At 43.8% G+C, this 24,526-nt stretch overlaps 1 protein-coding gene across 2 annotated transcripts in view; it reads left to right on the forward strand.

Moving 5' to 3' along the window:
- slc41a2b (solute carrier family 41 member 2b) overlaps positions 1 to 19,119 on the forward strand; it is a 41,645-nt gene extending 22,526 nt beyond the window's left edge. For both annotated transcript variants that reach the window (XM_020634761.3, XM_020634760.3), the window contains exons 9-11: positions 3,668 to 3,799; positions 4,157 to 4,305; positions 16,853 to 19,119. In XM_020634761.3, the coding sequence (XP_020490417.1) occupies positions 3,668 to 3,799; positions 4,157 to 4,305; positions 16,853 to 17,038 (467 nt within the window). In that variant the 3' untranslated portion in view covers positions 17,039 to 19,119. The remainder of the gene's footprint in view (positions 1 to 3,667; positions 3,800 to 4,156; positions 4,306 to 16,852) is intronic.
- Positions 19,120 to 24,526: the final 5,407 nt, after the last annotated feature.

Below are 24,526 nucleotides of genomic sequence, written 5' to 3' on the forward strand. Positions count from 1 at the left end.
CAAAGCGCTGAATCAGAGATACAAAATGTTTCTTTTCTGATTGTGTCACAGCAGTTATTCTCTGTAAAGAACAGATTATCACGCCCACTCCTCCGCACAGCCCCACAGGAAGTCGCAGTGATTCTGTCTGTGTGCAGCCAAAGTGATGCTTCACCCTGCTCGCCGTGTGTGGGGGTCTTTCTCTGCTCTCTGCCCTCTGCACACCTGCAGCTCTCATGGAGCCAACACACAACACACGGGTCTCTACGAAGACCTGTGTTTTGTCCAATCCTTTGGCATCCCCTAAAGATGCACAATACACGCTTTAGAGTCTCCTGCAGGCAATCAAAAGCACAAATCAATCCATTTACAACCCATAACCAACCCATAACCTTCTGGTTTCAAATGGGTCGAGCCTCCTTCTCTGACTGCTGTCTTTGGAGCAGAGTGTGTCGGAGCAGCTAAATAAAGGCATCCCATATTCTCCTGCTCACCTTTCTCAGCTCCCATCACAGGTGTTAGTGGTTCCAACCATTTTGAGACTTGTCTTACAAAGTTCACAGCCTGCTGTCTTTATTCTCCTGCACATGCTCAGTGCACAAATATGCATTTAAAAACAGAGATTTGACCGAAACAGCTCACAGTTTGCGTCCTTTTTAAACCTCCTAATTCAGGTTTGTTACGTCTTTCTTTGAACTAAATGATGCAGAGTAGAATAAGTAAGAGGACTGATAAGTTCAATAAGCAGTATCCATGATGATAGCTATATGAATAAATATCTTTAATCCAACTATGGTCTTGTACCAACCAGAGATGTAACATTCGGTTATGCACCATGTTCTGCAGTTTTCCGCCCATCAACACTCGCTCACAGCCGAGTCTTTAATCTTTGCTTGTCATCTTTGCATATTTGCTCTCCTTCCTTCCTTTTGTTGTTTGTTCTGAGACTAGGTGTCTGCTGCTTTATGTCTCACTTCCCCCAATGCAGCGCTTCTTTCCATGTTTATTCTTTTCATTAAGTGTTATCCGAGCATCAAGTCACATCCTGCTGTGGCAGCCGTTCAAATAAACAAAAAGAAATGAAAGACGAAGGAGGAGAGCCCAGAGATGAGATGAGCGAGCAGACAGTTCACATGTCTCCCCCCTCGGGGCAGAGCGGCCCGGCTCAGAGGAGCACAAGACCCCCTGCAGTTCCCCACGAAGCCTCGCTGAAGCCCCAGACCTCCTCATCCTCCCCATTCCTCCTGTCAGACCCAGTGACCTGGATAAGTCAGAACCCCCCCCCCCCCAAACCTCACTCTCTCTCTGCCCCCCCGCTGAGATTGCAGGAACAACCTCCGCCCATTAAGCCCCCGTCCTAACCCCAAACACCCTCAAGGACTTAAAGCCAGAAAGTCAGAATCAGTGCACTAAGAGAGCAATTAATCTAATTTTTTACCATGTTTTGACAAGAACATTCGGGCATATGTTATTTTAAAATGCCAAACTACGTACCCTCTCTTCCCCTAAATGTAAGTATATTGATGCATTTTGTCGTCCTGAAACCAGTTAAAGCCGGAAAGAAATCCACTCAGGAAAAAGAAGCACGTGTAAGAAGAATCAAAGCGGTTTAAAAGATGGAGTTATTGACCTCTCCGTATCAGTTAACTGATTCTGCTCCCAGGTTGAAGCGACAGTGTTAGGCACACCTAGCTTAAACCTAATGCTGCTGTGTAAAACAACAGCCCTGCAACAAATCCTCCCTTCTAATAATCTGTTGAGCCTGTTTAATGTTTGAAAAAAAATGTTCCTCATTTTACTCATTACTCACAAACGTTCTTCTTCTTTTTGAGAACTTGACTTGTGAACTTTTGGATCAGATTTTGCACAATATCCCTCAAAACCCCGCTTGAGCACTCGGATAGTTTCCACTTGTGCTCAAACTGAATGCCTCTACAGCTTTTTCTGTAATTGATATATAGTTTGGTGATTGATTTTTATGTGGAAAGTCGAACACAAGCATCAAATAAGCCAAAATGACAGGAAACCAAAAGTAGCAATGCAACGTGCTATTCATTGGAAGCTAGTTCCCACACCCATTTGCCATGACTGCTAGTTTAAAGAGGACATATTATATTATTATAGTTCAGATCTTTAGTATAATATCCAGATTATGAGGGCGTGAGTGAGAAAAAGGGGGGACGGCGAGCTGCGCAGAGCGACTGTAAATGCTCATTGTGAAGTTATGTGTATTTACAGGCCCAGTGGGAGCGCTGGTTATGCTCCAATAAAATGTCACCAGACGGACAAAGAGCCACAGTAGATTGAATTAAGTAGAAATTGCCCGAGGTGGTGGCAGTGTTAATTTAATATACTCACCACAATAACAAGCCTGGGGCGGGGTGGGGTGGGGGGTCTGAGACACACTCCTCCCGCCTGCTTCGGGTTTTCAGTCCATGACCATTTCAGTGACTGAAAATCAACCACGTATAGAAGAGGTGTTTACGCGCTGCACGGCAAGCACTTGAATAATACATTTTTTATGATACTGAATAAAAGAAACGTCTCTTCTCTCAGATCTCCTCTGAACAGGTTTTTTACACACATACAGACACGATTAGCAGAGACTTTCTCTTCTCCTCTGAGCGGCTCCGTGCCCACCTGATATCTGTATTTATGCACATGAAACCCCTCCTGCAGTGCTCAATAACCCTAGCTGGGTGGTTGGTTTGTGAGTTACTTCCTGAAGGGGGAAGGTGTTCAAACTGCATCATGTGAATGTAAAGTTGTGCCCTGTTTTGTCAGTACAGATGGCGTCCTATATCCTCGTGTCAGTTCATCTGTTCAAGTTATTTAAAGTCGTACTCGAGGAAAATAGAACTGAAAGGAAAAGAGGAAGTGTAGTCTATTGAAGAAGAACATTTTTTTTTTTTTATTATCAAGGCATCTCTTGTAAACCCTAGAGCGAGATGTTTAGCTCTGTGTTTAGATAATAATGGGGCCCTTCACCTCTGACCCTGAAACTGTCCTCAACTGGCAATTGCCTCCTAAAAAAATGTCGCTTCATATTTGGCTAAGGTGATTACGGCTAAACCAAAAAATAAACATTTTATCCACTAAGGATTCTGACTAATATGGGCCTTTGGAGACCAAACCAATACAGATTTTAGAGGGGACAAATTCACCAAAACGACCAATATGGAGCCGGTATGGGGATTTTTAGCATTTTTGTCTGTGCGTGTATTTGAGCCGTGGTTATGCCACAAATGAAATACATGTGAATCGGACTTTAACCTCCGTATGTGGGAGTTTTCTATCGACAGTTGCGCGAGTGCTCTGTCCTGATTTTAATCGTACAGTCTGAGCACACAGGTCGTGTCCGCTAGAGAAACATAAATCGTGAGTTTTGGTCGTACTTTGTGAACATCGTACAATGTGAGCCGACATTCAACCACAAAGTTTCTACAATCTACAATCTCTTACTGTCCAACTCATAACATAACTTCTTAACAACTGGTTAAGAACTGGTCATTAACTTTCTTTATGTTTGATATTGTTGTAAACTTCAAAAAGTTTATTTTTTCCAGCCTTTCATATTTCTGATTGAAAAATGCTAATAAAAAAATCCCCAACTCTTCTTCTTCACTTTCCCCAACACCGACTGCCCTGCTCAATGCATGAACCACTTCCCTCTTCTTTCTTTTTCCAGGAATCGGGGGTAACTTGGTCGCGATCCAGTCCAGCAGGATCTCCACTCACCTGCATTTCCACTGTGCTCCGGGAGAGGTCCCCGAAGAGGCCAAAGGCTGCTACTACCCATGCCGCACATTCTTTGGTACAGGTGAGTTCTCTGCAGGCAGGAAACACCAGCCTCAAGGCGTCAATGAAAATGTTGTCAGGATCATTATCAGGCTTTAAATTGCACAGTAAGTGACGTTCACAGTTTGAAACATTGGCTTCAAGCTCTGCTCCTGCTGAGCTCCAGTACGAGGTAGCAGGTAAATGATGCTGCTCCAGGTGTAAATGAATCCCTAGTTAGAGGTCTAGAATAAAAACCCAGCAGGACTCAGGATCCTGGGGACAGCAGGTGAGCCGATTCTTACATCATCACCTATCACCCGTAAACGCTCAATTTCAAACCTTTTTATTTTCTCCTGCAAGTTTCTTCACCTTCACAACTCTGTGTTTCTTTTCTCAGGGGCCAATCATCGCTCAGCTCAGGTGCTCTTCCTTTTGGTGATCCCCGGTCACCTGATCTTCCTTTACACCATCCACCTGATGAAGAGCGGACACACCACCCTTACGCCCATCTTCATGTCTGTCTACCTGGCTGCTGCTACGCTGCAGGTGAGCACGTCATGATGATTTTAATGTTGAGGTGTTTTTTATACTGCTTCTTAAAGGACCGTCACAGTTTTTACCTCAAAATGTTTTACGACTTCAAACAGTGTTGCTGACATATTTTGACTGCTGGGTTATATTCATAACTTCACACATATAATAAAATAGATTCTCCCTTAGGGTTCTCCCTTAAACGATAGGACTCGGGTGCAGTGACTAAGCCTTTTGTCTTTGCTTCTAAACTGGATGAAAAAGAAAAAGCTGCTACACTTTTTGCTGTTATTTCTACACTAATATGTGACCTAAGTCTGTCTACAAATCCCCCAATGATGAGAAAAGTCCATCCTCTCCATCTTTTGCCTGCTCCACTTTTCAGAAAATGTGTGCTCAAACAGTCTGTTTGGAGATGTTCCCTTCATGACATCACAAAGGGCAGTAGCCCCTCCCCCAGGTGGGTGACACTGCCACAGCTAGGTGTTTGTTCTGCCCTCTGAGTCTGCCTTCTCACTGTAAACAATAGGACATGGAGCGAGAAAGACAGAGACACCCAAGCTCTTCCAGAGAGGGGGCGTGGTCAAACACAGCTCATTTACATATTTAAAGGTACAGACACAGAAACAACCTGTTCTGAGCAGGAACACTGCTAATGGCCATCACCTTGATGTAAAGTGATAGCAGAATGTAAAAAAGGCTTGAGTGTTTCTGCATTACATTAAAAATGTAAATATGAAAGCACAAAATAACTCAATCACCAATTATGAATCTTGTGCTGTGCTTCTATTGGAAATATTTTTGAGTTTTTTATTCTAATCATCATAAAAACAATAACTGCACTGCTTTGCGATGGATGTTCTTGTTATATCAGTGATGAAATGATCCTTAAATCACAGTGAGACTTTTCATTGGGGGAACGTGGAAAAGTGGTTTTACCGTTGATCACCTTCAAACAGCCCTGATATGTGTCAGGAAGAGGCCGTGCACGATTCAGAGCCCGGGCATTTTTGTATGCAAATTGAACGAGCAGCAAATGCAAATGAGTATATTAACGCAATGAAGGATAGGATGTGGACACGCATTGCTTCAGAGGGTATAAAAACGTGCCTGAATAAAAGATATCTGCAGGATTCCTTTTCTACACTCTTAGTCTATTTCATACAAATATGTTAAAGGCAGGGTTGATAATTTTCCTCCAGATCCTCTTTTTAAGATCTTGGTTGAAATTGTCTTTAGGTCCTGACAGACATTAATAACTCATGTTCTCTGAAAAAGGAACGAAGAAAATCTGTCATCTGTAGCAGTTGTAAGCCTGTAAAAACTTCAACCAATGTCTGCCGCGAGGTACCAATCTGATGAACCAATCACAGCCTCCCTGTCTCCCTGCTCGCTCTCTACCTCTTGCGTGCTCTAGCTCACACTCAAAGCACGACACCAATGACGGAGTTTAAACTGTGAGTTTACTTACCGCTGAATGAGACGTGAGACGACGTAGTTTCTACACAATTCAAGCGATGAGCTGAGGTCCACTCCTGCAGCAACGGTGCTTGTACATGTAAATGAGGGGGCGTGGCTTTTGAGTGAGCACAGAGGGGAGGGGGCGGGTGCAGACGTAGCACTGAGGGAATGCTACTTTCAAAATCATGCTTGTTTTTGAGAATTACCAACCCTGCCTTTAATGTGGTGTTTTAATATGTGGTTGTATCCGCTCTTGATGCAGTGCTCGATGTATTCTGTCACCATGCAGTGCACGTCTACTCTTTGATCTCAAGTTAAAGCAGCACTGTTGATTTCAATCTTTGCTCACAAAGTTATTCTCTCTCGAGTGATAGAATGGGATACGTTTCCTTGAAAGTGGCTCAGTGGACGAGTGCTTCGTCTTGAAGCGAAGCGGCAGACGCAGGTGTGTGCTTCCTGAGAATCCTCGGAGCGCTGTGGTTAAAGGCGATGCCTGGAGAAATCTGACAAACGCAGGTTTTCTGTTTTGGCAGCAGTTAGGACGATTATGAAGCATCGACTTGAATCATGAATGACTGCTTTTACTTTACCGTGATCTGCTTTAACGTCTGGAATTTCAGGAATTCACTTGGTGTGTTTTTTTGTGTATGCTCGGGACGCTTGCTTCGCTCAAAGGCTTTTTAAGGCTTCGCTAAATCTTTAATGCAGACATGGAACATTAGGATGTAATCCTGGCCACCGAGGAGTTGGAGACTCTCCAAATCAATTAAGTCCGTGGCCAGTAGAGCTGCTTTAAGGGTGCTTTAGGCCCAGATAGAACATCAAATGGCAGAGACATGGCCCATGGGGTTACAAGGATTGAAAGAGTTTGGATCCAGTCCTCTTCGCATCTTAATATTTACATCCACTGAAGACAAAGTATTGAATGGACTCAGGACCTTAAACACGACTTTGCCTTTTAGTTTACAAATGTTCAGCATGCTGATGAAAAGCTCAGAGACAGTAAGAGATGCAGCTTGTCAAAATAATTCAAGAACTTTCTTTGTTGTCCTTGTTGATCCATCTCTGGGACACTGAAGAAAGATTGCCTGAATTCTGCTTTGAATGGAGGTTTTCACAAAAGTGTGTCGTAGCGGCATTACGGAACGATTGTTTATCGAAGCATCAACAGAAACTAATTTCATCTGCTTTGTCATCAGTGTATTCACACACACACACACACAGGCAGAATAGCAGACTCTCATTATAAGGCTGAATGCTGCACATAATAAGAAAGTTTGTCACTAACTGGAGCTTTTTCTAACAACATTTTCAATATTCATATTCAATACAGCCACTCGAAGAAATGCCAGGTTCTGTTTACCTCAGATAATAACTTTCTCTTCTGATGAAAGTTCAGATCAATACTCAACACAAGAGTTTCCAGAAGCTTTTGTTTCATTATTTTACAGATTTAAAGTCTGAAAGGATAAAACGTGTCTCACACACAAATGATTTAGCAGCATCGAAGGGTTAATTTATACTCCAGCTCGTAGGCCACCAGGACATTTGTCACTTGATATCCTAATATGACTTGTGATGAAGACAAGTGAATTATGGTGTTGATAAAGATAATAAGATAGATGGAGTTCTTTATTAATCCCTAAGGGGAAACTGGATTGTGATTGCAGGAATATTACGAGTCAATCATCCTTGCAAGGTAAAGAGTAGTGGAAGAAACACGATACACATTCTGGTGCACTGATGCACAGCGAAAAACTGAGAGCAGCAAGGTGCAGACACCTTTGATTTGCCAGTGCAAAATAGTCACTGTAGTGAATATGATTAAAATCATGGTGATGCTATAACTCCATCTCTTTGCCGAGCTCTTGTTTAGCTGGAAGTATGTTGGAGTCACCACATCCAACATTGAGATTGCTTTCATTGGGCCTCATAATGCCTCTTATGAAACCAATGTGTGACGTCACAGAGACTGCGTCCATGTTTTGTACATCTCTGTGTGGCATCATGCAGTTTTCCTCCCAACTCTAGTGGGCAGTCATCCTGGCAGTAATGATTTAGTTCAGACGTTGTATCAAAAGGAAAAAAGAGGAAATCTCACTAAAGACTGAAACACAGAAGTGTCATGATAAACATTCAGAGAATGATAACCTGAACTTGTAGCTCTCCTCGTCTTGGATTATTACAGTAAGTTTCAGCTCATTGTTTGGCTTTATTCTTTACTATTTTGGTTCTTTACCACCATCACCATTTAAGACCCAGCTTCTTTGAAAGACACTAAAAACAAACAGTACACTAACTGCTCCGGCACCAAACACAAACAGAGAGACACAGTTAGCGACAAGCTGGTGAATACAGCGTAGCATATGTGAGCTCAAGAGCCCTCAGGAGATGTGGAGACAAAAGCAAAGCTAAAGGAAGCGGGGAATACTGAACGTGTGATATCATGTGCAGTTTAGACAAACCCTAAATCTGTAAAATACACACATATCAACCTAAAACAATAACTGACAAGGTCTCAGAGAGCCTAGACAATACATCAACAGGAAGGGGAGTTTTGAAATCTGCAGAGCTGTTTAACTCAGTGGTTAAGAAACGAGTCTGAGCACGCGGCTCTCACTGACGTCTTTATCTCTATGAAAACAAAAGTGTGGGTGTTTGAGGATTATGAGCAGGTACTCTTCACCTCCTGTAAGCCTCTCCACCTACACTCCAACCCAGACACTAATGACGGTAATAAATATTCTGCCACTCTCATTATCTCGCCTGACAGTGCACTCAAATCAACACATAAGCTCCGCGTTTGGAGGGTTTTTTGGGATTGTCACTTTCTATTTCAATTTATAAAACCTGATCTCCTGAGGAACATTTATTCTAATGTATCTGCTGTCCTTGTTTGTGACAGATTGCTTCAGCTGTGGGTAGGAGAGAAATAAAAGAGGCTCAATTTAGACACTTGAATGATGTCCACATTAGTTATGGATGTCTGTAGCCTGAGTTACCTTAAAAAACCCTTATGTTACCATACATTAGACTTTATTGTCCAAACAATTGGACAATTCCCACCAAAGAACATACATACACGAAACACAGAGTATAACGCAGAGTTAGGCAACAGTCAAGAGTTCCCACTCTGGCCTGTTCAGCGAGGCCTTTTGTTCAGGGCCGCTATAACAGCAGGGATCAGGCTCCTCCCGAGGCGAGCTTTGCTGACCCTCCGTACCGCCGTCCTGAGGGAAGCGGGGTGAGGTGAGTGTTCAGTGGGTATGAGATGTCCTGTTCTATTGAGGTTGCAATGCGTGTGATGGCCCTGTTGTTGAGGTCTGTTAGGTTTGGTGTGGGGAGACTTATTGTTCTGCTGGAAAATCGGGCAAGATAATCTGTGGGACCTTCAGAAAATCAGGACTTTTTTAGAAGTTTGTCAGAAGGGGGAAAACCGGTTCCAAAATCAGCCCAGTTATCTTGATGGAGTGTACACCGTTTTAGTCTCTTCAAACGTCAGGCTCCATTCTGAAAACAGTAATTATGACGTGCACGTGGAGTTGCTGGCCTGCTGCAGCGTTGAGTGATATCTTGTGTCGCACTAGTATTGTAAAGGATCCAACCAAAGCATTCTCACACAAGAGGTGCACAATAACAGAAAAAGTCAAACCAATGGAGGCAGAGGTATATCAGAAACTCCCATGTTCTGCATGGTAACATGACTGGTTTTGACAATGGAGTCTGAGTCTTAAAGAGAGGAATGCAACTGCTGCTTTTAGTTTTAAAAAATGAGTCTTCTCTGACCAAATGATTTATTCTTCTATCAGTTTCTTCAAGTTGTCAATCAAAAAAACAATCTGAGCCGGAGAGATGCAAAAACAAGCACTTTTCTCAGATGTATTTTTGATTGGGACATTTGAGATTATAGTTATTATAGTCTGTTCTGCTTCTAGCTGAAGCAAAGTACTGGAGTAAATCTAAAAGCGTTTGTACCTGTTAGCCATTTGGACAACAAAATATGTGAAATTATAGGTTTAAAAAATACCAGAACTCCCCAAGAATTGTTACACGGCTTCCGTTTGAAATATCCAGTCACCGGGAGCTCTTCACATGGACACAGATCCATTTGAGGTTCACACAGACCTTACATTATTTCATATTCAGTCTTTTTGCCCAACACACGGCTGGACACAGTTTGGCTAAGCTGTCGGAGGCATGGCGGGTTTGATAATGTCATTCAGATGAAGTAGAAAGTACTGTAACAGTCTGTTTCTTTAATAGCAATGATAAGCAGAAATTGCACATGCTGCGGTTTGATAGTGGTCCATTTAAAGTGAAAAGCCGTAGAGAATTAGGGGGAGAAATTGAAACATTTCTGCAGACTCATTGTGATATCTGTGCGAGCCTCTCGGTGCAGCCGCCGAGGGGAAGAAAAGAAGAAGAATGGCATTGAATTCACCAGCGTTCTGCTTTTTGGCAGACAGCGGTGGTTGCTTTTGCACAAATCCATAGTGTATAAAAAAAACTTGGCCAAACCAAACAGCAGAACAACAAGCTTAAACAATACCCAACACATTTTTTTAACCATGCTGTTTTAGCCTGCAGTCAATCCAGACAATGAACGAGGCAATGCAAAATGAACTCTGGCAGCAGAGTGCAATAAGCCACACGAGTGTCAAAGTAAGAATCAGTACTTTTATAGTGTAGGTGTCAGGAAAAAAATCTCTGGAAAGGTTACACAAAGTTTAACCGTTTTGGCTGTGCATGACTGTGGTAATGAAATGTTTGATACAACTCAGGCCAGAAGTCACAGGGGTCAGTACGTGGTCAAAGGAGACGTAGCAGTGGTTTTTACAGAGTCCGTCTGCGCTGGGTTCAGTCAGCGCCACGGTTTTGCTCCTTCCGACGGCGCCGCCTGCCCCTCTGAGTCCGTTTCCTGAGCTTGAGCGCAGCTGTACTCACGGCTTCACCAGATCGCAAAAGAACTGTAAGATCACGCGGGAGTAGAGTAAACAACGTGCAAACCACATGTTGCTTTGTCCTTTACAATTGGGAGTCTGTATATTGTGTTTTATTTTGAAATTATCGGGTGCTCTGAGCGTTTCCTCGTCTGACTTCCTGTCTGGGCCGATATGTTCTGTTGAGCTTGATGTGTGCTTGCAGCGTGCTCTGTCGGAAACAGACTCAGTGCCTCTGAGGGACGTAATGAACCAAGAAATGAGAGCGTTAACGTCTGCGACTTAAAGGACGCATGCTAAAGAAAGCCTTAGCGTAAAGTTGTTAAATGCTAACTGTTGGCCACATTTGACCTACTGAGAAATAGGCATCCTATCCCAAGGTAATATCATTTATCAGACGGGGGATAGACGAAAGCCCTGTTCAGACTATCCTTTCAAGACGCGATATTTACGCCCCTGTGACGTTTCACCCTCAATCTGAATGTCGCTGAGGCGAAATTGGGGGACTAAGTGGTCCCCCACTCTGTACCGGTCTTTGGAGGTCGTAAAAGAGGCGTTGTAGAAGCGAGAGAGGGTTTCAGCTGAGCGAGCGGGGGGGGAGCTTAACGCTCTGTGTGTGTGCATGTATGACTGTGTGTCTACATGGAGCTCCCGCTGTGCTGTGCTTCCACAACGCCGGAACGCAATGTGAGTTCACACACTGGGACACCAATAATAGACCTTTGCAGCATCACTATGAATGTACAAAGACGTGATGATGGCACGGTTTAGTCACCTCGTGAAAAAAGCCGTCTGAAAAGCGCTTATTATCGCTGATGGGTTCCGAGATTGCGAAGACACCTTCTTGCCCTTAAAAGACATGTGTCTGTGTTTTGACAGATACTCTGTTTGAATTGAAAACATTTAGTGGGGAAAAAAGACCCTTTTACTGAAGAACCTTCGTCAGCTAAAACTTGGAGAGATGATTTTGTCAGTGGATTTGGCCTTGAGCTTCATCTCACTGATTGAAAATGTGAATGAGCAGGTTTTTTTAACCTTGTGGTGAAGCTCCTGCCACCAGTGAATGTGGATGGGGCGAAGGTTGACATGTAATGCAAAGTGTTTCGAGTGGCTTAAAGTCTAAAAAAGCACTTTAAAGAAGAGCAGTCCATTACATGTAGAGGAATAGACCACTTGAGCTGAAGTGCGAGGCTGATCAAAATGTGCCTTCTCTCTCCTCTTATGTCGAACAAACTCCTCTCTTTTCCCCGGCAGAAAGGTGTAGCTTGCAAAGGAGAATATTTAAATGCAAGTGGTCCTGAACTGACAACAGATGGTGCAGGAGATGAAGTGGAAATGAGATGTAGATTGAGAGTTAGAGGGTTATTTGAGAAAAAGCTAACAGCACAGGAGAAATTTGCTGATGACCGACCAAAGGGCCGGATACAGGATGTCTCCTCGTATTGCTCTCTGTGGGAAAGCTGGAAAGGCTTCTCGCTGCATCAATATGATGATGATGTTGACCTGAACAGAATGTGGCAGTGTGATAATGAAGTCATTCTGGACCTTAATGCATCCCAAACTCATTTTGTATGGCAATTACACAGCAATGAAACATGCAGGCAGCAGAAACGGGCACCCGAACGGCTGAGTGAGGTCCTGGAAACGTCCCGAGGTCTCAGGACACCAGAATGTGAGGAGTCATTTAGAGTGCACTCGGAGACAGACTCGACTGGACAGAATCGAGGGGATTTAGTAACGGCACGCTTCGTTAACCAGGACAGAGGGCACTGAATCCACAGCACGGAAAGTGACAATTAACTCTCTCTCTCTCTCTCTAATTCTCGAAGATAGAGATGCTTCAGGTCTTTTTCTTCTTTGTGTCTCTAACCTTTCCTTCACCCTCGAGACTGAAACTATCCAGACTAGAGATGCCGAATAAAAAGTTTGTGAAATAAATTCAGAGCCTCTTATAACTCAGTGCTTATTGTCCTAAAGCTGGGATAGAGAATAAAAGATGCGAGGTTATGTTCCAACACATGGGATTGATTGACCGCCATATCACCTTGGTGTTGTTGGGATAGGTGTGGGTACTGAAATCTGGTGCCACTATAGACCTGTTTCCACCAAGCGGTCTGATTCAGTTTGGTTCGGTACGGTACCCATTTATTGGCGTTTCCAACGTCAGAAGTTGGGAATGGTACCAAAATAAGGGACCAGTACCGTCCTATTTTTTTTTTTACCCTTCTGTTGGGGGGGTCAAGTGGATCGATTCGACCCTTAAAGGGTCACAACCACAGATTTTGGTTCTTGGTTTTGCTACGACTCAAAGAAGCTGAACCTGCTCAAAGATAGCCCCGTGGCACACTGAAAATAACTTAACTTTACAAAACCTGTAGCGTCCTTGTGGAACCTGAGGATGCCACCGATGGAAAAACACGTTGTTCGCTCACAGTAAAATACAGTAAAGTTATTTTCAGTGTGCCACAGAGTTTTGATTTATTTTTCATGGTGTGTTCCTGCAACCGTGCACACCTGAGAACGTATAGGCTGTGCACGGGGGTACCCTGTTGGCCTTTTAGATTCTGCTTAGAGTTAGCTTAGCTTGTAGCTCCCATCCAAATCCCGCCACGTTGTATTCGGTTGCTTTTGTTGTTGTTGTCACATCCATGTATGAGGAGGCTTATTGATGAGGTCCGCAGCAACCATAAACTACAAGTGCAGGACATCATCGACAGGAAGTCGCTGCAGAGAAATGTAAGCTGTGCGCAACAATTTTATGAATAGAAACATGCAGTAAAGGGCAGAAATATACCCGAGTATCGTCTATCGGGAAACACTGACGTGCATGCAGATTTAGATGAAGTCAGAGCACATCGTGCATTAATACTTTGCAAGTATTAGTCTGAGTGGTTGCATAAGACCAAAGTTTGATGCAACATTCTGCACTATGCCTCTGGACTCGATCTGTTTAAATAAAAGCTCTTCTACCCAGAAATTGCAACAATAAAACACCTCTGTGCATCATAAAGTCATTCCTGGGTGTAATTTTATTCGAGTCATGCTCTGTTATCATTCAGTGTAGGATCGACCATGTGAAACAGCTTGTAATGGTCTGCAAATCAAGCACTCCACTGAGCAGTTATTTTCCAAGAGTACAACCAAATCCAATTATGTTTGCCCGGATGATAAATACCTGCAGTGTTCCTCAGCCGCTAATAGAGTGACGTTAAGTGACGCAGCGTGCGTTCTTTCACACATGGCATGAAACCACTGACAAACTCTGGACTCACCCTCCTCTCTGCTTTGTTCCCCTTCTCATTGATTATTTTATTGATTGTGTTCTTTGGTTTTTGTTCTTTGTTTAGCACCTTTGAGTATTCAGAAAAGCGCTATATGAGTCCAATGTATTATTATTCTTTCAGACAGGATGTGCTGCTTTCTGTTAGCACAGAATATAGGCTTGTTGCAAACTAAATTAAAATGTCTGCACACAGGCAGAGGAGGCATAGAGAGGTGAATCAGAGCAAACAGCAGAGTGTAGCCTGAAACGTAGATTGTATTCCAATCATTGCAAATGAGAGAGTCGGTCATCTCTCAACCGGGAGGTCAGGGGTACAATCCCGATCTCCGACAGCCACTTGTTCGAGTTGTCCTGGGACAATGCACTGCAGCATATTTAAGTAGCCAGAAGTCAAGAAAAGCTCTATGCAAAGCTCAAGTCCATTTACAATCAAATCCTTAAACCTTGACATATGGTTCTAAAATCAGTTAAAAATAATTGAGTTTTGCATTGCAACCATTACAGCTTATTTTGCAGCTGCTGGCTCAATCAGTGAACTGGAAAAATTAAAAAAACTTTTTGTACCTTAAAGAGAAAATCAATTATTTAGATTTTTAAAAAAATACTCAGATGATGCTTTATTGATGTGTATTTGGCAGTTTAATGAACATCTAACACAGGAAAGCTGGATTAAAACGTTGAAAATGTTTCATGGGGACTTTCAAAGTAATGTATTGCAGCAAAACAAGATCACAGTTTGTCTCACCCAAAGGTCCGTGTATTTATGTCGTGTTTGAAGGAACTCCATAAAAAGGAAAATTGCGCGAGTGAACACATTTGAGCTGGAAATGAAGTTTCTCGAATTTGCTCAGGCTGTGGTCCAGCACTCGTCCTTCAGAGAGCCAGAGGAATTTCAATGGAGTCATTCTTCCAGCAGTACTCACAACAAACTGAACAACACTCAGAAGCTCATTTTCAGCTGCATATTTCCGTCTGCCACCTGTGTAAGTGCTTCGTAATTGGAGAAATTTATACAAAGGCAGATGCAGGCGAATGTGGCCGCCAGAGGAGATCAAACAGCTTTATCTTGTAGACATTTCCTCTCTTCTATTCGCCATTTAGACGTGATTAAAGAACCAAATACAGACACAAAGAAAGCGTCTTCATGATGGATCAGCACTCCGGTATATTTGTCTCTTTTCATCGTCTCTTCCTCATTTGTTTTCTCTAAATGTGTAAATTGGATGCATCTTAATCTTTGAAAAAACAAACAGATGGAAACTTTTATCCTTCCTGTATTTGTTTCGCCGGAGAAACTAAACAAACTTTTGTATCCTTGATGGGAAGCCGTGCTGGGTAAATATGATAGATAGCACATGACAGTTCTGATGTGCTCCGGGTGAAAATGTTGTCTCTTCGCGTTCGCACATGCAGCTCCTCCTGGAAAATCACACACCATCAGTTTCATTTCTTATGAATAAACTTTCTTTGTAAGTAGACTTGAGCTTGTATATTATTTTCTACACACCGCATGTCACACCGACACATTCACACACTGATGGTAGACGCTGCTGTGTAAAGAGTCCATCAGAAGTAACTCATCACATTCATATACTGCTGACAAAGCAGCGGGAGCATTCCAGGGTTAAGCGTCTTGCCCAAGGACACATCGGACATGTGAGCGCAGGAGCTGGGGATTGAACCCCCGACCTTCCTGTGGAGAGACGATCGTCTCTACCTTCTCACACAGCAGAATGTAGTTTCGGAACAGAAACACTGAAATTCAGATGGAGCCTGAACGTGGCAGCTCGACTCATTCTCGCGTCTTTATTTATTTTTGTTTTGCTCATTTGGACTCATGGAAGGAGCGATCTCTTTCGCAGCGATTACAGAGAACGATGCTGCAAAAGAAAGGAGGTTAAGTGAGTGTGGCAGTTGGATTTGAAGAAAGGAATAGAAAGAGAAGTAAAGATGGAGAAAAGAAGAGCTTGTGTTATCGAGGGCTGGGGGGGGGGGGGGGGTGGAAATAAGTGCATCAAAATGCCGTGCAGAAATGCATAAACACTTAAACTGTAGCGGTAACCGAGAGGAGGAGGAGTAATGGACGGAGCAGCAGACCGAGAGACGAGTTAAGAGAGTGTTATTCATATTTCAAGTTTCCACGCATGGAGGGAACGCCTCGGAGAGAGAAAGAGAAGTCTATTAAAAGATAAGGATGAGTCTATAATTTAAGAGGAAACGAGCTGTCTGCAGCTGGCAGCACAAACATTATAAAAACAACAAAAGTATTACAGCCATTAAAAAGATATTGACATGCTAAGATTACAGCGAGTGGCGATGCTATCAGGAGAATTGATTATGATAATACATCACCGCCTGTGTTTAATACACGAGCTCTGATAACCTGCTGACGCCACATTTTTCTCTGACAGAGATTTTGTGATGGAATATGTAATCGGGCGTAACAACATGGCCGCCTGCTTTTCCATCCAGTAATATTCTGTTGTGAAACTTTGGAAGTGTTTGCAAGCATACAGCAAGCTTTTAAAGGAGCAGTCTGTGAGATGAGTAGTGAGTGAACTGATAAAGTGATCTTACTATCTGATCAGACATTAAGGAAACATGCTATGTTGAAGTGCTGGCTTCTCTGACAACAATGCAGCAGCCAGTATGTCCTCCTTCTAACTTTAGATTCTGCTCCTGAATGCTCTGGATTTGTTTGGACCAGAGAAGGTAGGAGGTTTTAAGGCACCCCCACACGGCCGTTTTGGACGCCCCTCGGTTTGCCGGATATGAAACCAGTTATCAGGTCAAACCAGCAGATGTTGAATGAGTCTATCTTAGGTAACGTTTCCTCTACTTGCTGCAATATCTGAATCCACCTTTCTTTACCTTCCAGGTGTTGCTGCTGTTGTGCATCGCTGACTGGATGGTTCACTCCATGTGGCGGAGCGGAAAAGACCCGGACAGTTTTTCCATTCCCTACCTGACGGCTCTGGGCGACCTGCTGGGCACCGCCCTGCTGGCGCTCAGTTTCCACTTCCTGTGGGTGATAGGAGACCAGGACAGCGACGTGGGTGACTGAGGCGACGGTAAAACAGAAAGGCGTCTGCAGGCGGAGGGAACGTCGCTGCCCGCCAGCCGACTTCTCACGACCAGAAGCATTGTGGGAATGTTTGTGCTCTCTGTCGCTGGTCAGCACATTCCTCTCCTTCATTTCACTCAAACCACAGGATGGTTTAAAAACTATTTTCTGCTCCTGGCTTTTTTTCTACTCACATAATAACTCCATAAATTTAGACTGTTCTCAGCTCAGATTCTGATCTGCATAGTTTGCACCAAAGTACTTGCATATTATAACGCTGGTTCCTGTTGGGGGGGGGGGGGGGGCACCGAGGGAACCTCGCTGCTTTTTGCGAGCTGGTCTAATCCGCGGTCGGAGGTCTTTTACTCAAAATAAAATATCCTTGGCAGGCAGCTATTTCTGGGATTTACCACCCAGTGTATCACCTGTCTGATGTATTTCTACTCTCCGTCTGTGGAGGGACGCAGAGGGAGTAAAAAAAAAAAGAAAAAAAAGCAAAGCTCAACTCTTAAAATCACATTTTTATCAGCTGTGTTTGCAGCTCTGTCAGAACCAGGAAAAAAAGGGAATCACTTATTTAGATTAGTGGTACGATAATTTAACATCCAATTCTGTCTTAACTTGTTTTTATTTGTGCCAGTGTTTTTATCTCTCTGCGACGACAAGGCGGGCTCTTCATCCTGACTGAATTTAAACTTGAGTTGTCTAACTCATTCTAGTGTCTGCTTTCCTTTATATGTACACAAGTGCATTAACGAACCATGTTCAACCCGTACATTTCATGAAGTCCAGTCTCCTGAATCAACACTAAGTTTTACTCTGAAGAGAGTCAAATGTTCAGTGAAGTTGAGAGAAAATGAATTAAATTGAGCGCATTAATGTCCAATTAGGTAAAGTTCACACTAACAGCCTGACGACCAGGTATCAGGTTGTGGCCCAGGTGTAGCAAGCAAGCGAACGCTGTGACTGTGCAAACTTAGCTTAGCATACAAACTAGGACAGCAGGATTAAAGAGTTAGAGTGGTATAGAGGGGTAAGGATGTTTTTCGGGATGACAACTGGAATGTCCGACTTCCGAGATCAAATTGAACGCGTCATGACATTAGCTGAATTAGCAACAGTCGATGCCGCAGTGAGCAAAATGAACGTTGTCCAATCCCAATTTAAAGACGTAGCTGCAGGGCTGCGGGAATAGGTCAGTTCTTGCATTGGATCAACCAGATGACACATTTACTCGATTATGTAAGCTCATAGCCAATCACTTGTTCAGTTGTAGCCTCCTGAAGATGCTAACAGCCCTTCTATTGACACTCATGCAAACTGACCCCATGTGAGTTTTAACCTCTCATTCATTTCCCTTCGTTTGTTTGTTTGTTTGTTTTCTTTGTCTGGTCTGTTGTACTCGTTGGGTGGGATGTTTACTCGTTAATCACATGCTGTTTACAGTTCATGCATGCGTATTATTTACATGCTCGCACACAATTAATCAGGAGTTGTTGTTTTTTTTTTTATTTCCCCGTGGTCTGATTTTCTGCTCATAACAGACTAACATCATAATCAGTGTACACCGATTAAATGACTCCACTTTATTGATCCACTTTAAGCATCCTGGTTAATAAATGAATCCCTCTGACTCCAGGGGAAAATCATCTCGCTTCAAATTGAAATCCTGAAAACCGAACCTCCTTCCTCATGTGATAATCAGCATCATGTCGTGCATGTGAACGCAGCCTGTGGCTCTCTAAAAACTCCACTATGTGCCTCTTGAGATTGTTAACAAGGTATACTTCTCTCTAATGCCGTGAATGCAATTTTCTCTCCACAGCATTATATGTAAATCTGTGCAATGATTTCTTTTTGTACTCACTCTCGGTTGAAGAGTTTCATTCCAGAAAGAGATATCCACTGTTTCAATAAGTTAAGGATGAAACTTGGTATAAATGTCAAAGTTGTCAGAATGAGGAGGATTCAAAGTGGATACATTTCCTTTTTGGTTTGATTCCCTTTTATTTGATTTTTTTTTTTTTTCCGGCTCCTATGGGCCAAAAAAATGTCTCAATAAATGTCTTTTCTTTTATTAAGAGTGTCTCATTTCGGGTTATTTTAGTTGAAGGGTTTTTGGGCTGACAGAAGCCGTCCTCTTATCCACATGTGCGTACAGCAGCAGTCATTACGGCGCTGAAAAGAAGAGACGGCCGCCACATGAGCTCTGAATGCAGCAGATGAAATCTCAGATATTGAGCCGGGGAGGAGAAGAAAAAAAAAAAAAACACAGATGTGATTGAAATGAACAGTAAAAATCTTCACATCCCTCTGTTTGCCTGCAGTGAGCCCTTAGATACTATCAACATCTTCATCTCATGGTCTCCATGGCAACTGAGTCGGGCGATGCTCATCTTCTTTCCTTGACCCCGGTGTTTAGGAAAAAGAAGCTTTTGTGCACAGATGTAACAAATACGCCCACCTCCATTTAAAAAAAAAGTGTTTCCCTGGAAAAACTGCTCGTGGGTTACAGTTTTCTTTAACATCGGAAGTCTGTATTCTCTCACAGAGAAATTGAGTTAGCTTAAGTTCAAGTGTCTCAGGGGTTCTTTCACACATGAGGGATAAATGGAGCGCGAATTGGAAGGCCAGATTTGTGGAGCGATAGCGGCATTGCAGGTGTTGTGAAGAGGGAGCCGAGCCGAAAGGCAACATTTTCGGTTTACTAGATAATCTACGTTCCAACCCTCACCCTGTGGTCATGAGCTTCGAGAAGTGACCGAAAGAACGAGATCGCGGCTACAAGCAGCTGAACTGATCTTCCTCTGAAGGGTGTCTGGGCTCAGCCTTAGAGATAGAGTGTGGAGCTCGGATCTGGAGGGAGCTCGGAATTGTAGAGCTGCAGCTCCTTCACAGCAAAGGGAGCCAGGTGAGGTGGTTCAGGTATCTGATGAGGACGCCTCCTGGTCGCCTCCCTTTGGAGATCTTCCGGGCACTTTCAACTGGCAGGAGACCCCAGGATACAACTAAGAACTAGCTTGAGGGGTCATATGTCCGTTCTGGCCTGAAAGCGCCTTTGGATCTAACAGACCGAGCTGGAAAACATCGTCGACCGGCCCTTGGATAAGAGGAAGAAAATGGACGGATGGATGGGTTTGTTTTATCCTACGGTAGAGCGCTTCAAACAGCCTCCTTGTAAACTTGCTGCAGTGAAATCTCATGAGGGCATGTTTCATTTTTAAAAAGGCGTCAGAGAGAGACAACATAGAGTCTAGAAGAAGCCTGGACTGACTCAGGAGCTGAAGCTGGACGTCTTCACCATGGTGCCTGGCTTTTTAGTTTCATGACGACTTTCAGCACACCCCGAACTCTTCTTTAGTCTCGTGAGAAAATAAACAAGAAGCTGTTTGATCATTTGAAGTCTGTGGGTTTTTGCCTTGACATAAGCTAGCTAAAATCAAGTTTGACCAGCTGATATTTTGTGGCCCCCTGTTTTTATTTCTCTTATATATTATTCATTTGCATCACTTAACGGGCCAGCACGTCGCTGCATGGATACTTCAAGGTCCTCTTGACTGGTCTGGACTTCAGAGGCTCGATAAAGCTCGATACTTCACAGTGCAAAGAAATCTGTGTATTTCCTGCAAACAAACTCTCAACAGAGTTAATAAAAAATGAAAACTCAAAAGAATGAATAAAAAATGTTTCGAGGTTCTGCATCTGACAGAGCGGGACTCGTGACCTTGAGTACTCCTGAACATCCCGAGCAGACCTTTGTGTCTTTTTCATTTCATCCTTTTCTGGCGGCTTATTAGCGTGACAGCTGCCATTTCCGATGAGCACCGATAGGTTCGCTCATTTGTGAGAGTGAAGCGTCTGTGCGTATAGCTGTCACACCGCTGAACATCAAAGTTCCCCCTCGCAAGTCTCCTCAGAATCGATTCTCTGCAGCCGATAAGGAAACGAGCGAGGGACCGATGGAGGCACGGACGTCTCTCTTCCTGTAGCGCTAAGCTAGCATGGCAGCATGGAGAAAAAGAGGCAACTTCAAAGTCAGACGTCACTAGGTGTGTCAGGCAGAAAGACGATCAAAAGAAGCCCTGTGTGTGCATGGTCTACATTTAAAGTCTGGGTTTGTAGAACCCGATGCATGCCTCTTTGGTGAGAAACATTCACAACTTTCCAGCATCGTCAAATGGATTTTCTTTCCTCTCGTGATCAAAGCTAAAGGCAGCACATATAGATTATTCATGCTTATGGATTGTCTTACTGAGGGAATCGGTTGTGTTCTTCAGATGAAGGTCTTCTGACCTCGGGGAGCATCGAACAGCAACAGGACTCCTTAAATGATAAAAGAAAATTAATGCAGTGCAAAAGCTGCTGTGTTTCATTATCAAAGGCTGCAGCGCTGATGAATATATATTTGATTCTGTGTGTGTGTGTGTGTGTGTGTGTGTGTGTGTGTGTGTGTGTGTGTGTGTGTGTGCGTGTGCACGTGTTGTGTTTAACAACGCTCCTCTGTTAGCGTCTAGACTGCTCATTTTTTAACAAGGTCGACAGAGCGCCTGATAAATTGAGCTGTGAAGTTTTGGGGTTTTTTCGTTCGCTCTCCTCTGCAGTGACCCACACAGGACCAGAGGGGCTGTGAAACCTGACCCCACCCCACTCCACTCCCCCCACTCTCCTCCGTCAGTCATCCAGCCACCCTCGGGGTTATTAGCAGCATGTTAATATGGAGGGTCCAGACTTCAGGGGGTTTCTGAGGAGTCTGGCAGCCCTGCTCGTGAATGCCCCCCCCCCTTCACCCCCACCTCACCCCCACCCACCCTGTGTGCTCGGGGAAACAATAGATGTTTCATATACTCGTAATGTGATTGGAAACAGATTTCTCTGGAGACACTGTGCCAGTCAACGCACGGTGCTCGGACATGTTCGAGCACCGTGTCACAAAGGAAACCATTACCCTCATTGGTAATATGGTAATGTACGCCGGGTTCTTATATTACATAATCGCCCCCATGTGCAGATAAAGAACCTCAGCTCTTTATGTGTCATTTTGACATTTACAAAGCTGGCTCCTGTTTGAACATATTTAGGAGTCTAAAGGAGTCGAAATCGATCTTGGTCTCGAGAACACTTTTTGAAGGAGTCTCCTTTGGGAAACAGAAGGATTTTTACTCGACCTTGTCCCGGTCTCAGACTGGGCTGACTCTGACAACCACTGATCGGCTATTTGTCCTCGTCATTAGTGAGATTAGAAGGAAACGTCTTTCTGAAACAACAAATAACTTCAATTAAATTATAACTTTATTTTTATCCCCCGGCAACCTTCACAGTGTTACGGTCTAAATGAATGCACACCCCCTGCACACTACATTTGGATTTTTCATTGATTTTTATGGTCTTAGTCTTGTCTCGGTCTCGCCCTGCTTCGGTCTTGGTCTTGTCTCGGTCTCGATCCCTAAAAGCCTTAGTCTTGTCTCTGTCAGTCCCTGCCTCCCCCCTCCTAAAACATGTTGGTGTGAGCTCCATGTTTGAACACAAACAGCCCTGGAAGTTATGATTAAAAATCACTTTAATTCTCCTGTCATCAAATCTGAGCGTGAGGTCGACTTGTGTTGTATTAACAAGCTGTGTCTACAGAGGCCAAACTAACCAGAGCATCTTATGTGCACTTACAGAGGTTAAACAGGGAAATATCTGACACCTCAGGGTGACATTCCTCTGCAGTCAGACCGAACAGACTCTGACTTTTCCCCGTTGGTTTTATTGAGCTGAGTTTTGTTCTCTGTCCTCAAAGTGATGTTACTCGCACAGACAACATCACACTCTCTTAAATGTCATTTCTAAGAAGAAAAAAAAAAATGAGACAGCTGGAAGGCGGCGTGGATGTGACACTGTGACCTCGGCATCCCCCTCACTGCGTCCTCTGTCTTCTGCTCTGACAGTAACTGTACTTTAGACAAGTGAAGATCGATTGCGTTGTTACCGAGGACGGATGACTCAGCCTGAAGTGGGTGCTCACAGCTTTCGGAGTGAAACGCCGCTCGATTCGTCTTTATTTAGGCTGTTATCAATCTCATTTGGCACCGAACCCAAACACACCCAGCAGGAGGAGTCTGACAGCCTTTACTCTGCGGGGAGATTCACAGCTGCATGTGTGACACTCTGTGAGCGCTCCAGACAAACTAATTGCCCGTCACCGGAGAGGGACACAGTGAGGACACATTTCAGGCAAGCGGAGTTTACTCTGATCTGACGTCATCACTCAGCTCTGGAGGAAACGGAGAGAGACCGTCCTTCACCCTCCATCCAGCTACGACTGGGTCCAAGAAAAACATGTCAGAGCTGATGTATCATCACATCTGCAAAGTGTCACACAGCTCTCTCCGACTCCTCAAGAAGCGCTCCATTAACCAACACAAACATTTTAAATTTGTTATGTTTAGAACTCATGTGTGATGACAGCTCATAAATGTGACACAAAGATCAGCTCACACATGTGGACTCAGAGGGCGCGTTCTTAAAAGGCAAGTCGTTTAATGTAGTTCAAGGTTCGGTACACAGAAAGAGGAGAAGGCAAAAGGCAGGGTAAACAAAAATCAGGCAGAGACACACCAAGGCTAATGAGAAAAAACGCTAGGTCGAGGGAAACACTATGAACTGGTAACACGAGGGAGAACACGCTGGAGTTAAATACAGACAATCAGGTGATAAGGAGACACAGGTGATGGGTAACCAGGGGAGGGCTGACACAGAACATGAGGAGCAGGATCTGAAAAGACAGAGACAAGGGTGATTCAAAAACGTACAAAAAACATGACCTATTTTTGGGAGAGCAGATTTCTGTCAGGAATATTCAAAATTGAAAAGTAAAGAAGGACCAGTAAAAGTGAAAATTGGGGGGACTTTGGGACCATGTTTATAACCAACAAGCTACCATTTTACAACAGTTAGCTGTTCCATAGTCCGTTTGGCCAGGGTCAAAAGTCTGAGCAGAGTGTGATGGCTACATAGGCGAGGATTGAGGAACCCTTCATTGTGTACCAAAACTTTAAGATGAACGCCAACGTTAGCTGTGTAGCTAATTACAGTGTAGCTAATTACAGTGTTAACTGGGCGATAAGGCAGAGAGCAGGAGCTGAGCTCATCACAGAAGAGCTGACACGTCTAGAAGACCAAGATCTTGTCTCTCTGGACGGTGTCGAGGTCGTCATCTGTGATTAGGAGAACCAGGAAGGATCCAAACACGGCGATGGAGAAGAGGAAGTGCCAAAAATGTTGTGGTCGTCTAAGAATGACAAGAGGTCAAAGCTACTAAAGATAAGCAGCGAGCTACAGCCGCCAGGTTAACTCCTTAACTCCCTGAGTCAAATCACTGGAGCACATGGATCAGACTTCACTCACTTCCCCCTGAACATGTTTTTTTTTTCACAAATGCAGCAGTAATCCCCTCCACCTGGAGATGGATTCAATAAAGAAGGCGGCTGCTGTGATTCTCTGGGC

The sequence above is a fragment of the Labrus bergylta genome, chromosome 23 (assembly GCF_963930695.1).
Source record: "Labrus bergylta chromosome 23, fLabBer1.1, whole genome shotgun sequence".
In the NCBI taxonomy this organism is placed as follows: Eukaryota; Metazoa; Chordata; class Actinopteri; order Labriformes; family Labridae; genus Labrus; species Labrus bergylta.